The 14,751-nt window shown below is 48.7% G+C and overlaps 1 protein-coding gene across 5 annotated transcripts in view; it reads left to right on the top strand.

Moving 5' to 3' along the window:
- The window catches only part of SLC6A11 (solute carrier family 6 member 11), a 626,328-nt gene that overhangs the window by 204,286 nt on the left and 407,291 nt on the right, over window positions 1–14,751 (top strand). The window contains exons 1-2 of one of the 5 annotated variants that reach the window (XM_073644514.1): window positions 10,861–11,021; window positions 11,572–11,808. In XM_073644514.1, coding sequence (XP_073500615.1) covers window positions 11,589–11,808 — 220 coding nt within the window. In that variant the 5' untranslated portion in view covers window positions 10,861–11,021; window positions 11,572–11,588. Of the gene's footprint in view, window positions 1–10,860; window positions 11,022–11,155; window positions 11,195–11,220; window positions 11,416–11,571; window positions 11,809–14,751 lie in introns of those variants that run through there. The other 4 variants (XM_073644515.1, XM_073644517.1, XM_073644518.1 and 1 more) reach the window with 4 other exon arrangements.

Raw genomic sequence — 14,751 nt, 5'->3', positions numbered from 1 at the left:
ATTGCAAGTTCCTTCGTCCTAATTTTTGGCAGATTTTGCTTGGAAGGCATAAGCAAAGACTATGGGAGACCCACTCCCCAATAATGGGAATAATGTTTGTAATATTCTGTACTGCATGGCTCTTGTAAGGGTCATTGCAAGTTCCTCCGTCCTAATTTTTGGCAGCTTTTGCTTGGAAGGCATAAGCAAAGACTATGGGAGACCCACTCCCCAATAATGGGAATAATGTTTTTAAGATTCTGTACTGTATGGCTCTTGTAAGGTGCATTAAAACCGTCTTGTTAAGCTACTGGGACTTCCACGTCTCTTCCAAGGGGCATTCAAACCGTCTTGTTAAGCTACTGGGACCTCCACGTCTCTTCCGAGGGGCATTAAAACCATCTTGTTAAGCTACTGTGACCTCCACGTCTCCTCCGAGTGGCATTAAAACCGTCTTGTTAAGCTATTGTGACCTCCACGTCTCTTTCGAGGGGCATTAAAACTGACTTGTTAAGCTACTGTGACCTCCACCACTTTTCCAAGGGGCATTAAAACCGTCTTGTTAAGCTTCTGCGACCTCCACCACTTTTCCAAGGGGCATTAAAACCGTCTTGTTAAGCTACTGTGACCTCCACGTCTCTTCAAAGGGGCATTAAAATCGTCTTCTTAAACCACTCTGAACTCCACAGCTCTTCCAAGGGGCATTGAAATGTTGTTTTTAATTACCTCGAACCTCCACGACTCTTCCAACGGGCATTGCATTTCCTCCTAATTTTAGTCAGCTTTTGCTTTTCAATGCAAAGGCGAAAACTAAGGGAGACCCACTCCCCAATAATGGGTAGAACGTTTTTAGTACGCTGTAATTCACATCTGTTTCAAGGGGCATTGCAGTTCCTCATAATTTTTGGAAAGCCTTCCATTCACTGCTTAGGCCAACAGTGTACAGGAGACCCAGTTGCTATAAATGGAAAAAATGGTTTAGTTAAGGCCCTCTGACCTCCATGTCATTTCCAAGTGGCATTGGAGTGCCTCGAAATTTTTGGTAGGCATTGCACTCACTGTATGCCCTATAACTGTGTAGCCGAACAGCCCCTTTTGTTACAGAAACATATCCTACAAGACATATGTGGTTAACTGGCCTGATAATGATGTGAATGGTCCCTGTTCCTCCTGCTCTTTCTCCTTTGCCACCACCTCATCCATCATTTATCACCTGAAGCTTTGTTTTAACGGGAGTCATAGAACTGGGAGAGTAGCAGGAAAACATCCAGCAATCCTCGGAGGAGGCAGGATATGCGCCAAAACGCTGACCACCTCAGGCCTAGTCGCTACTACATACATGCGCTTGCATTCCAAGAAAACAAAGCAGATGCTAACTTCTATCATCATCATCATGCTCCTCACCTTGGCACTCTCAACTCCCCTGATGGAGAAGCCAGGGCCCACCGGAGGAGTCAGGTTATCTGGTGGGCTCGTCCAATGCTGCCCTAAAGCAGGCCAGGCTAAGAAAAGTGTGTGGGAAGGTGACAGCAGAAATAGCGGCGGCTGGGAACCGTTTATGGACACCCGGCCTCCCCCAGGCAGCTGGGGACCGTGTGTGGACACCCGGCCGTGGGGCAGCTTGGGACCGAGTATGGACACCCGGCCGCCCCCTGGCGGCTGGGGACCTAATGTGGACACCCGGCCGCCGGGCGGTTGGGGACTGAGTATGGATACCCGGCCGCCAATGCAGCCTCCACATGCCTAAAAGGCCCAATTTAAAGTGCAAGCAAGCAATATGGTATTGCAGCCTGGGGGTGGGTGGGTGGCAGGCTGCATACTTGCGCTTGCATTGCAAGGAATGGGAGAGGTACAATTAAACACTGCCCTGGGACAAGGACTTGAACGGGGATAGTTGCAAGTCTGCAGCGACAGGTGCAGGGTGGGAGGCATCTTCGCATGTACCATGAACAAGGGTTTGGCATGCACTCACTACAGCAGAATAGGCTGTAATTCCCACTAAATGCACTGGGGAGGGCACAGGTAATGTTTTGGTATGCGCACTTAATCTTATGTATAAGGCGCACCGAGACAAATAGGGGCGGCTGGGGACCGATTATTGATACCTCGCTGCCGAAGCAGCCATGAGGAAGTGGCCAGCTTCAGCCTCCTCCAAACTAAAAGGCCCCATTTCAAGTGCAAGCTAGCAGTATGGTATTGCAGCCTGGGGGTGGGTGGGTGGCAGGCTGCACACTTACGCTTGCATTCCAAGAAAACAAAGCAGATGCTAACTTCTATCATCATCATCATCATGCTCCTCACCTTGGCACTCTCAACTCCCCTGATGGAGAAGCCAGGGCCCACTGGAGGAGTCTGGTTCTCTGGTGGGCTCGTCCAATGCTGCCCTAAAGCAGGCCGAGCTAATAAAAGTGTGTGGGGGGAAGTTGACAGGAGAAATAGGGGTGGCTGGGGACCGTTTATGGACATCCAGCTGCCCCCAGGCAGCTGGGGACCGTGTGTGGACACCCAGCCGCGGGGCGGCTGGGGACCGAATGTGGACACCCGGCCGCCCCCTGGCGGCTGGGGACCGAGTGTGGACACCCGGCCGCCGGGCAGCTGGGGACTGAGTATGGATACCAGGCCGCCAACGCAGCCATGACGTGGTGGCCAAATTCCGCCTCCACATGCCTAAAAGGCCCAATTTAAAGTGCAAGCAAGCAGTATGGTATTGCAGCCTGGGGGTGGGTGGGTGGCAGGCTGCATACTTGCGCTTACATTGCACGGAATGGGAGAGGTACAATTGAACACTGCCCTGGGACAAGGACTTGAACGGGGATAGTTGCAAGTCTGCAACGACAGGTGCAGGGTGGGAGGCATCTTCGCATGCACCATGAACAGGGGTTTGGCATGCACACACTACAGCGGAATAGGCTGTCCTTCCCACTAAATGCACTAGGGAGGGCACAGGTAATGTTTTGGTATGCACGCTTAATCTTATGTATAAGGCACACCGGGACAAATAGGGGCGGCTGGGGACTGAGTATGGATACCTCGCTGCCGAAGCAACCATGAGGTAGTGGCCAGCTTCGGCCTCCTCCAAACTAAAAGGCCCCATTTCAAGTGCATGCTAGCAGTATGGTATTGCAGCCTGGGGGTGGGTGGGTGGCAGGCTGCACACTTATGCTTGCATTCCAAGAAAACAAAGCAGATGCTAACTTCTATCATCATCATCATGCTCCTCACCTTGGCACTCTCAACTCCCCTGATGGAGAAGTCAGGGCCCACTGGAGGAATCTGGTTCTCTGGTGGGCTCATCCAATGCTGCCCTAAAGCAGGCCGGGCTAAGAAATGTGTGTGGGGGGAAGTTGACAGGAGAAATAGGGGCGGCTGGGGACCGTGTGTGGACACCCGGCCGCGGGGCGGCTGGGGACCGAATATGGACACCCGGCCCCCCCTGACGGCTGGGGACCGAGTGTGGACACCCGGCCGCCGGGCAGCTGGGGACTGAGTATGAATACCAGGCCGCCAACGCAGCCATGACGTGGTGGCCAGATTCCACCTCCACATGCCTAAAAGGCCCAATTTCAAATGCAAGCAAGTAGTATGGTATTGCAGCCTGGGGGTGGGTGGCTGGCAGGCTGCATACTTGCGCTTGCATTGCAAGGAATAGGGGAGGTACAATTGAACACTGCTCTGGGGGAAGGACTTGCACAGGGATAGTTGCAAGTCTGCATCTTCTGATGCGGCAAGGATCACTTCTGATGGGCACACTTTTAGGCAGTGACCTGGGTGTCAGAGATGCTTCCAGGGGTCTTCCCCATGCTGTTCCATGTCTTTTCAGCACTGTATGCATGTGTCACACAGCACATGGCCAGAAAAGGTTGTAAAATGTTAAAATGACATTTCCCGGTGAATGCATTTGTCACGGTTGAAAGCAATACAAATGTGCAAAAACGCATAAAAAATGCTACTTGTGAACATAGCCCAAGGTGTGGAGGTGTATTTTTTTTTTGTTATTTATTTTACCTTATACACAAGTCATTACCCTGGAAAGGAACTTCCTTAACATATTTCACAGGAAAGCAGTTTCAGTTTCGTTTTTGAACGTTTTATTGTGAGCCCTTAAAAGTGGCTTAATACCTCTGACCACGTTGTTGACAACAGTGACCTGGGGGTCAGAAATGCTTCCTGGGGCGATTCCCATGCTGTCCCCATGTCATTTGAGCACTGTCACTATCGTTTTGGGCACTTGTTAGGCTTTTAAAAGACTGCCGGGGGTGCCGCTGCAAAAATGCTCGGGTCTCCCATAGACTAACATTGGGCTCGTTGCTCGGGTTGAGCACCCGAGTATCACGTCGAGCTCGGCCCGAGCTTCGAGTACCCGAGCATTTTAGTGCTCGCTCAACACTAATGCTAAACTCTTTTATATAGGTAATAAAAATGAGCATATCTGACAAAATTCGAATTTGCCAAATCATGATGGTTTTTACCTGGAAATTCCATTTTCAGCACAGTTATTATTCTCAAATTGAATGTTCCTTATTATGCCCCAGTGTTTCTATAGACCTCAGAGCATAATAAATGTAAGATGTAAAAAAAATAAATAAATAATAATAATCACCTCATCGCTCAATTGTCCCTGACTTTACTTTACTCTGTCCGGTCCTCCGCATTTCTTTTTTCCACCATGAAACTTCACATCTCCTGCCTCTTCACTCTTAACAGGACTTCATGCCGTGTCCAGCCCTTGGACATCCCTGTATGTCGTACCGAAAAGCATGACATCACAACATACATTGCATCCTTACAAACACACAGTTACCGCTGAGGTCTAGTCGCAGATGGAAGTCCTGTTCTGTTGCTGGTATAAATCAAGAGTGAACATTCCATGGGTGCAACCAATGCAGCCACACCATGGAGATAAGCGGGCCTTCTTTTTATCTCTAAAGCTTGTGTGTAATGTGGCTCTGTCAGTGGTCATCTGGCAGCTCTAAAATGGTTACCACAGACATGCTTAGCGCAAGCCACTCTGCTTACCAGATCCCAGAGGTTGCCCTGTCCTTCACCCTTTAATGCCTTTTCAAGGATCTGGACTTACAGAAGGGTTCCTGGGCTACGGCCATGGAATAAGCTGCTGTTCTGTAGTACAGGTTTGCAGAAGTGATCAGTTAGCTGGGTCAGAACCAAGAGGGCAGGAAAAGTAAAACTTTGGAAGATGCAATAATAGTCAATAAAACAAGCTGAGAGCAAATACAGGAAACAAACATACTAAACTGGAGAGGAACTAACAGGACTGAACCATAGGAGAATAAGGCTATATCTGTCAGCTTCCAGCATTAAGCTGGAAGCTTAAGTAGGGTGTGGTGCTCTCCAATAGTAGGGTGTGGGGCTCTCCAATTGTTTTGGAATAGGGAGCTGATAACTCCAGCTGTACAGTACACACACCTGACGCGCCCCCTGGGACATATTCCTTTTTGAGGGGAATACCCGGCACCGGATCAGATGGGGGGTTGTAGTCTCCGAGCGGCTGTGACCCGGCCCCGTGCCCAGGGCGTCAAGCTCAGTGTTATGTGGCAGTTCTACAGATGTTACTAAAGTTCTTTTGTGTCGACTACGCCACCCGTTGTGATGCGGTCACTGTGGCCGCCGCTGCAGCAGGGTCCGCTGAGGCTGATGGTGGGTGCGCAGCTTGGTGGGATAACCCCCAACGGGAGGGGTATAGCCTCAGAGGGGACAGGTGCAGAGGATGGGGGTTGTGGTGGTGCAGTGCAGACGGCAATGAAGACAGAGTCGGGTTGTGCAGTTAAGGGTGTTTACTTACTGCAGATGTTATACTGGTCACTCCAGCTGCTAGTGACCACCCGAGCCGTGCTGCGTCCACCAGGTCCTGGATCCAGCCAACCCCCAAACAAGTCCGGAGCGTGGCCCTGAGCTCTCCCTCTGTCCTTTCTTCAGCCGTCCCCACCAGTGATGCACCTAGGTCCAGCTCCCTCGGGCCTTCTGTTGGGACACCCTTGGCCCTGGGTTCCCTGACCCTTCATGTGGTGTGCCTTCGGGGTGGATGTGATGGGTGACCGTGGCAGACGCTGCCCACGGTCTCCGGTCTCTGGCTGGGGTGTGCTTTCTGCCCCCACCAGTTTGGGTTCCGGTACCCTTTTGCTGACTCCTCACCCGGTGCTCTAATTTGGGTTCTTGGGTCCCTTCAGTCTTCCCCCTCTGGGTCTTTCTCTGCGCCACTCTCTCTCTCTCCAGGGCTGCTGTTTCCTTCTCTCTGCTGATTTGTTCTCTGCATCAGACAGGCTCCTCTCCAACTGACTTGTTCTCTACCACTGACCCTGATTCTAGTTGGTGCCCACCTTATATACACCCTCTATGTGTGAGCTCAGGTGACCAGCACCCAATGAGCTCCTATCTTTACCCAGGCTGCTCCCCCTATCTGCCCCTACACTACATAGGATGTACCACCCCCCTCCCACTCCAGCCAGGAACAGACTCGGTCGTACCTGCACATTTCTAAGTGGGAGTACCGTCGGTCTGTTCCTCAGAAATGGGATGTATGTAGTGCATGCAGCCTACCGAGCTCAGTTCCACACTCCATCCTTACCCGGGAGTGGAATATCACACCTCTGGGTTGAGGTGCAATACTCCTGTAGCAGCCGAATCCTCAGGGTGCTACATTCCCCCCTGGTAAATCACAGCACGTCCTCGGGCTGTAAAGACAAAACACCAAAACATACAAAAAATTTTCATATAAACATAATAAAACATATAAAACATTATATATATAAAACTTTTCATATAAACATCCTCGTCGTAAAAACTGGTTTTCCTATAAAACCGGTAGGGGGCGCTTTAGGACGCGCAACTATTTACAAGGGGTATGGCCGCTCTCAGTCCTCAGCCAGGTAGAGGGAAGGGAATGGCTGCTCACAGTCCTCAGCCTGTAGGATGAAGGGGTTAACGGGTAAACAGTTCACTGGTCCCAACGGGGACTATATATAAGTATCAACAGTTTCTTTGGTACCCGATCGGGTAACTATTTACATCACTTGCTCTGCCGCACTCAACGGCGTCTTCCTCCTACTCTTTGCTTGTAGCTGGTGGTAACTTCAGACCCGTCCGGCCATGTGAGCTGGCTGAACAAGTCCTCTCCCAGACGCGGCACCCTTGGTTTTACGGGTGCGGGCGCGGTGGTGGTGGCGCCCGGGTTGCCCAGGCCTTGCGGCCAGGCCTGGGGCACCTGGAAGGTGAAGGGCACCGTTAGGACGGCGGCGCCCTGGGCTACCTGGCCTTGCGGCCAGGCCGGAGGCTCCGCGGAGGTAGGGGGCGCTGTTGGTGATTCGGCGCCCGGGGATACTAGGCCTTGCCACCAGGCTGGTGGTATTTCCTGCTTTGTCACGCTCGGGGTCGAGGCGTGTGACGTCACAGGGGTCGCGGCGGCGGCTTCCGGTTGGGGCCTAGTCTGCGTCGGTGACATGGCGTTTTCGGGCACAGCAGGGGGACTTTCGGGCTCTGCGACGGGGAGCTGGGGCAGGTAAGCGGTGTCACGGCTTGGGGTATAGGCGTCCCCTTTACCTGCCTCCATGCGTTCGGCTCCCTTCTCGGCGCCGTCTCCGACCTTGGGTCCTCCCGCGTCATCCGTAGAGGCAGTTGGTGTCCTCTCCCAGGGGAGCATGCTCCGTGGACGGGTTCCAGCTTGCTGGGCCATCTCCCGGCTCCACTCCACCAGTATCTCTCGCTGTACCCGGGCCATCCTCCTTGCGAGGCCCTCCAAGGCAGTTTGTGCACACTCCCGGTCTCGGGGGAGCTGCGCTAAGATCTCCGCTAGACCTAGCGGGGTTGTGGACTCTAGCAGGCTCCTGACCATCGGGTCGGTGCTGCTCTGCTCTTCTTCCGGCAGGCTCCTGGCCAGCGGGCCGGTGCTGCTCTGCCCTCCTTCCTCGGTCTCTAGCAGACTCCTGGCCAGCGGGCCGGTGCTGTTCTGCTTTCTCTCCATCTCCGGGTAAGCTCCTCCGCTACTCCTCGTTAGACCTCTTGCCTCCGGGTCCGCTCGCTCCAGACTGCTCCAAGCGGCACCCATCTTCGCTCTTTTCTTTCGTCTCCTCCCACTTCGAGGGCGGTCCCGGGGCAACTCGGTGACTGTCAGCTCCAGGGGTAGTTCTTTCACGCTGACAGACACCTCCAGCATCACAGTCTCTGTTGGTGGGGGCGGTTTCCACTTTTGGCGCCATTTTCTGTCCTGGCCCACGATGGGAGGTGGCCTCTTGCCCTCCTTTGGCACGCCCATAATGGCGTCCGCTGCTCTTCCAAGGCGGGAAATCTGCGGTTTTGGCGGGAAGCGTTGCCCAGTGGCGGGAAACTCTGCAGATGGCGGGAACAAGCTGGAAATGGCGGACAATCGGCGGGAAACGACTGGTGATGGAGTCCGATGGCGTGGACCCTCCGGAACCGGCGGGAGACTTCTTTCTGAGGTAAACTTGCACTTTTCTTCAGGCACGCAGTACCCGGGTGTTGCGGGCACGTAATCCTGCCGACTACGCCAAAGTTGACGCGCCCCCTGGGACATATTCCTTTTTGAGGGGAATACCCGGCACCGGATCAGATGGGGGGTTGTAGTCTCCGAGCGGCTGTGACCCGGCCCCGTGCCCAGGGCGTCAAGCTCAGTGTTATGTGGCAGTTCTACAGATGTTACTAAAGTTCTTTTGTGTCGACTACGCCACCCGTTGTGATGCGGTCACTGTGGCCGCCGCTGCAGCAGGGTCCGCTGAGGCTGATGGTGGGTGCGCAGCTTGGTGGGATAACCCCCAACGGGAGGGGTATAGCCTCAGAGGGGACAGGTGCAGAGGATGGGGGTTGTGGTGGTGCAGTGCAGACGGCAATGAAGACAGAGTCGGGTTGTGCAGTTAAGGGTGTTTACTTACTGCAGATGTTATACTGGTCACTCCAGCTGCTAGTGACCACCCGAGCCGTGCTGCGTCCACCAGGTCCTGGATCCAGCCAACCCCCAAACAAGTCCGGAGCGTGGCCCTGAGCTCTCCCTCTGTCCTTTCTTCAGCCGTCCCCACCAGTGATCCACCTAGGTCCAGCTCCCTCGGGCCTTCTGTTGGGACACCCTTGGCCCTGGGTTCCCTGACCCTTCATGTGGTGTGCCTTCGGGGTGGATGTGATGGGTGACCGTGGCAGACGCTGCCCACGGTCTCCGGTCTCTGGCTGGGGTGTGCTTTCTGCCCCCACCAGTTTGGGTTCCGGTACCCTTTTGCTGACTCCTCACCCGGTGCCCTGATTTGGGTTCTTGGGTCCCTTCAGTCTTCCCCCTCTGGGTCTTTCTCTGCTCCACTCTCTCTCTCTCCAGGGCTGCTGTTTCCTTCTCTCTGCTGATTTGTTCTCTGCATCAGACAGGCTCCTCTCCAACTGACTTGTTCTCTACCACTGACCCTGATTCTAGTTGGTGCCCACCTTATATACACCCTCTATGTGTGAGCTCAGGTGACCAGCACCCAATGAGCTCCTATCTTTACCCAGGCTGCTCCCCCTATCTGCCCCTACACTACATGGGATGTACCACCCCCCTCCCACTCCAGCCAGGAACAGACTCGGTCGTACCTGCACATTTCTAAGTGGGAGTACCGTCGGTCTGTTCCTCGGAAATGGGATGTATGTAGTGCATGCAGCCTACCGAGCTCAGTTCCACACTCCATCCTTACCCGGGAGTGGAATATCACACCTCTGGGTTGAGGTGCAATACTCCTGTAGCAGCCGAATCCTCAGGGTGCTACACACCCATACTGTGAGACTGGGTGGCACTGAAGGTCCCAGCCCATTTAACTTTAGTGGCTGTACAAAGTCTGCACTGTCCAGAGCTTCTGGTTCCAGCGTCTCTTCTATCACCAGCACTGCCAATAGAGTGAATATGGTAGCTCCTGGCGACAGAAGCAGATGTCACAGGAGTAGGTTCTGGTGGAGATGTGACAAAGTAAGATTGTGCATTATGAGGAGCTATTAGATTGCAAAGGGTGCATCTATTGTTCTTGCTCAGGGGCCCTCTTCTGCCTGGGTCCTAAATATATGTCTCTTATATATCTATAGTGTGGTATCTAGATTCTGTTGTTTATTTTTGATGGGACTATTTAAAATGGTCTGGCTAAAATTGTATGCCTATAAGTGCTATATATGCTTATATTTTACTCACTTATATAGCGCCATTAATTCCACAGTGCTTTACAGACATAATGGGCATTGTCCCCATTGGGGCTCACAATCTAAATTCCTTATCAGTATGTCTTTGGAATGTGGGAGGAAACTGGAGAACCTGGAGGAAACCCACACAAACATGGGGAGAACATACAAACTCCTTGCAGATGTTGTCCTTGGTGGGATTTGAACCCAGGACACCAGTGCTGCAAAGCAACAGTGCTAACCACTGAGCCACCGTGCTTATATCGTTGCATAACTCTGTCAAGGATACCACAATACTTTTTTTTTGTATTGCACTCCAATTGCAATACAGTTAAAGCTGCAGAATCCTGATGTATAATGGCCAATTTATGCTAAGAGGATACCTTTTAGCATATGGTAATCTCGATGGGCATGAAATGATCATTAGTACACCATTGTGTGATGCAATTATATTTATCTCTTCGATATTATTATATATTTATCATATATTTATTTCTAAATATTTATGTCTAACATTATTACAAACCACATGTTAGCAATACAAAATACTTTATACATATCATATACAAAGAATCTTAATAGCAAAAAAATACTCATGCATTGCTATGCATCCCCTATATAAAGGATGATGTAAGTTTGATTTGATGAAAATAGGTTTTGCTCGGTGTTTAACCATTGAGCACCTTAGATGTAATCCCTAGATAAAAGAGCTACTGAGTGAGATGGATCGTCTCTGAGAGGGGGGAGAGGAAGAGGAGGGGGAGTGAGCAGAGGGAGGCTGCCATCAGATCACTCCTGCAAAGGGAGAACATTTGCAAATTATCCATTTTATGGGTAACGGGAACAGGAACATCATTACTACCATCCACTGTTATCATCACACTTTGGTAAGAATCTTTTAATTTCTATTTGTTGCAATGTTTCAGCAGTTTCATTGCCCGAAGAGCAGCATTTTATTCCAAGGAACCTTAGATCTTCAAGATTGTAAGAGCAGAGAAGAAAATCTTTAAACATTAACACATTGTCGTAGCCTGGATTGGTCACGGAGATGAGCGCGCAGGTTGTACATGGTGTCGTCCAGTAATTTATAGGGAAGGCATGCATGACATGTCACGTCTATTGTTCTACAAACTTGTACATCACAGATAATTGGGAGCAAATTGTTTGGATTGAAAAACCTGTAGGCAAACTGTAGATGCAAGGAGGTTGTGTGCAATGAATTTTTAACCTAAAATTGCTGTAAAAATTAAGAAGTAGAAGAGCTGAGCAAGTGATTGGTTTGTAAGTAGATGCTAAGCAATCCTAATTTATTGGATGGGTGGAGTGCTTGACATTTTTTGGGAAATGCATGATGAATTTATCCTGTAAAGGTAAAAAAATCCAAAATGTCAAAAAATATTGCTTGGTAATCTAATTATATGGTATGTTTCTTGCCAGTAGGTTGAGCAACAATAATGACAGCTGAGAAGACTATTCCTGTAATTAATGGCAAACCTGAGGATGCCCTGGATGCTGAAGCTTCAAGTTCCAACCTGGTACACAGCAATGACAAAAAAGTCAAGGAAAGAGGCCACTGGAATAATAAGGTGGAATTTGTGTTGTCCGTGGCTGGGGAGATTATTGGACTTGGAAATGTTTGGAGATTTCCCTATCTTTGCTACAAGAATGGTGGAGGTAAGACACAATCGTATTTGGCTGTGATTGTCTAAAGAGGAGGACACTTGGCTCTCTTTGTGTGTCAGGTTATACTGTGATTTGCTAATAGGTATGTACACAATAATGTTTGCAATCAAAATGTTTTGTAAAAATGGTAAAATTTTTGAAAAAAACCACTTTTTTACAAACTGTTTTCATCTATCTATCCAGTTAGACTAGAGAAGGTTGGCAGGAATTGTGAAATGCTGGAAGTTTTTTTTTTACAGTAACAGAAATTAAGTTGTGAAATTCGATATTGATATGTGATTGGAATTTTTTTTATACATTCATCTTTTTTCTTTAATAATGGCAGACTATACTTTGGTTATATTACACGTTAATGCTGTAAAATTTAATTTAAAAGGAAAAATTAAATGTAATTGAAATATTAAAAAAAACCTCTTCCCACTTACGTATATGTTTCTATACTGTTTATTCTGTGTTATTTGTTTTATGAAAATTGTGATGGATTTTTTGTTGAAGATAATCAGTTTTTTTTTGTTGCTCTGGAACATATCATATGTGGCCTCGAAATGGCTTACAAAATAAATGAAGCACTATTTACCTGACCAATCTCTCACTGCTGCCGTTCCTCTTCTGCTTAGTTCTCCATCAGTATCTGGCTTTAGCTGCAGTGATAGTATCCAAACTTAGGGTCACTGCTGCCATCAGTGTTTGGATGGAGTGGTCACATGTCCCTCAGTCAAGACGCCTTCGGAAGTAGAGAGCAGTGGAACACTAGGCAGTTTGGGATTGGCAACGATGGTGGAAGAGTGATGTTAGGACAATTTTTTCAATATTTAAAAACATCCTGTGCTCATTTGTAAAAAAAGATTTTCACCCGACGAAAAATTATCGCAACAGTAGAGGTGCTCTTACTCATTAGAGTTGAAAGGTTATGACTAGAGAAATTTTTCTAGTGGCATTAAATTCTACTTGAATTTTTATTAAATTCTTTACAGAATATTGATTTTTTTGTAATATGCATCAACGTGGCCGCATATTTGCTGAACTGTAGAGGGCTGACAGAAGATTAAAGGGCAAAATCAATCTAATACTCACTTAAACGATCATCTGTCCCAGCTCCCTCGCTTACTCTGGTGCCTGCTCCTCACTGTCCGGTCTTCAAGTCCTCTTCTTTCAGCAGTTGCATGCCTGTGTCTTCGCTCTTGAACAGGACTTCTGGCCCCAACCAGGCCTTGAAGGTCACAGCACGTTTTGATGCTACAATGTGACCTCCGAGCCAGAAGTATTGTTCTAGAGTGAAGAGGCCGGCATGCAATTTTGGTAAAAAAGGCACTAGGACCAGATGGGCAGGCATCAGGCATTGGAGGCATTGATGGTGTCGGGACAGGTGAGTGTTGAGGTGGGTATTGTTTTTTTTTGCATGTTAAGTTTATTATACTCCGGGGTCAGGAGAGACACCAGAGCCTAATGTTAGAACCTTGTTCTTAGGTTTTTTCCTTTGCTGGTCACATGACCTTGTTGGCCTATTTAATCCTGCTCCGCCCTTCTGGCTTTGCTGGACTTCATTGTTTAACTACTTTCTAGCTAGCCTGTGCTCTGTATCTAACTCTGTTAGTTTGCTTGGTCTACGGACCTCTATGTTCTATATATTTTGTTTGTTCGTCTGTCTGCTACTATTTCTGTTAGGAGGTGTCCCATTTTCCTCCCAGTCCTTAGTACTTGTAGGGATTCCTTCCCCACATCTATAGGTCTCCGTACAGACTAGCTTAGGACTTTAGCAGGTCTGATCGCAGGATCAGGTTCCCTGTTACATCGTAGGGATAAAGCTGAGTTCTATCGTAGGGACAGATCTCCTCTCTTTCCTTAGCTCTGGTAGCAGAACATAACACCTAATAGGGAACATTTAATTTGTGGAAAATATCTTTGCTACGGAACAAATTTCCTGGTAAAATGCGAGTAATTTGGCGATTTTGAATTTAATCAGATCCGCTCATCTCTACTTGTGACTAATTCATTTTCTTCCAGGCCTAAGATGTTTTAGTCTTATACTATCTAGAACCCTTTAAATGTCTGTACGATGATCAATGTTATATTCACTCATTTTATGTCTTACCAATATGTAATGAATTAAAAATGAGCAGAAACTAGTATAATCTACACCAGTCCAAAGGAAGTATAGATTTCAATTTCTGTTGTTGGAACTGCCAAAGGAATAGGATAAGCAAAATTTATTATGAAGCTTGAGCCTCCTAAAATGTCATGCATCCGATTGCAACACACATGGCAGTTGTTTTACATCTTCCCATGTATCTAAGAAAGAAATTTGGAGCTCTGTTTTAGAAAAAAATAGCTCATATCATTAAAAAGAAATAAGAAAATGCCAAAATGTTGGCCAGAAAAAACAACTTGTGTTACATGGAAAACATGACGTTGTATGCAGTAATGGAAACAACCTGAATCAAGGGTTTGTAACTTAGTTTTTGCTATCCATGCTAAGTTTTTGCATGCATCCCTAAGCACTACTCACTTTACCTGCCACGTCCACTGCTCTCTGATCCTGAACAGTTTTTGGTATCTCTTCTTATGGCTGGGCCTCTTCAGTCTAGAGCGGGACATCTTTGTGCATGTGCTTCATAAATTTGCAACAATGTGATGTCACGATATGCGGCTCAAACTTACAATGCAAACTCTAGAACGTGACTTCTGGCCACAACTACAGTAGGTCCAAGATGTCCATGTGCATATGTGACATAAGGTCACAATGTTGGGATGTCTTGACCTGCACCTCGACATTTTAATGCACTTGTAAAGGGATGTCCCAGACTGAGAAGTCCCAGCCTAATGTCAAAAGACCTGGGATTTAAGAACGCTGCAGTAGTAAGAAAGGGCACCAAGCACTGTATGAGGGACATCAAGCAATGGGGATTGACAGAGAGGTGAGCGGTGAGGTATTAG

The sequence above is a fragment of the Phyllobates terribilis genome, unplaced genomic scaffold (assembly GCF_046119375.1).
Source record: "Phyllobates terribilis strain yellow unplaced genomic scaffold, ASM4611937v1 Scaffold_8__6_contigs__length_399053987, whole genome shotgun sequence".
NCBI lineage: Eukaryota > Metazoa > Chordata > Amphibia > Anura > Dendrobatidae > Phyllobates > Phyllobates terribilis.
The sequence above is the reverse complement of the archived record's forward strand: the minus strand, read 5'-3'. Positions and strand labels throughout refer to the sequence as shown.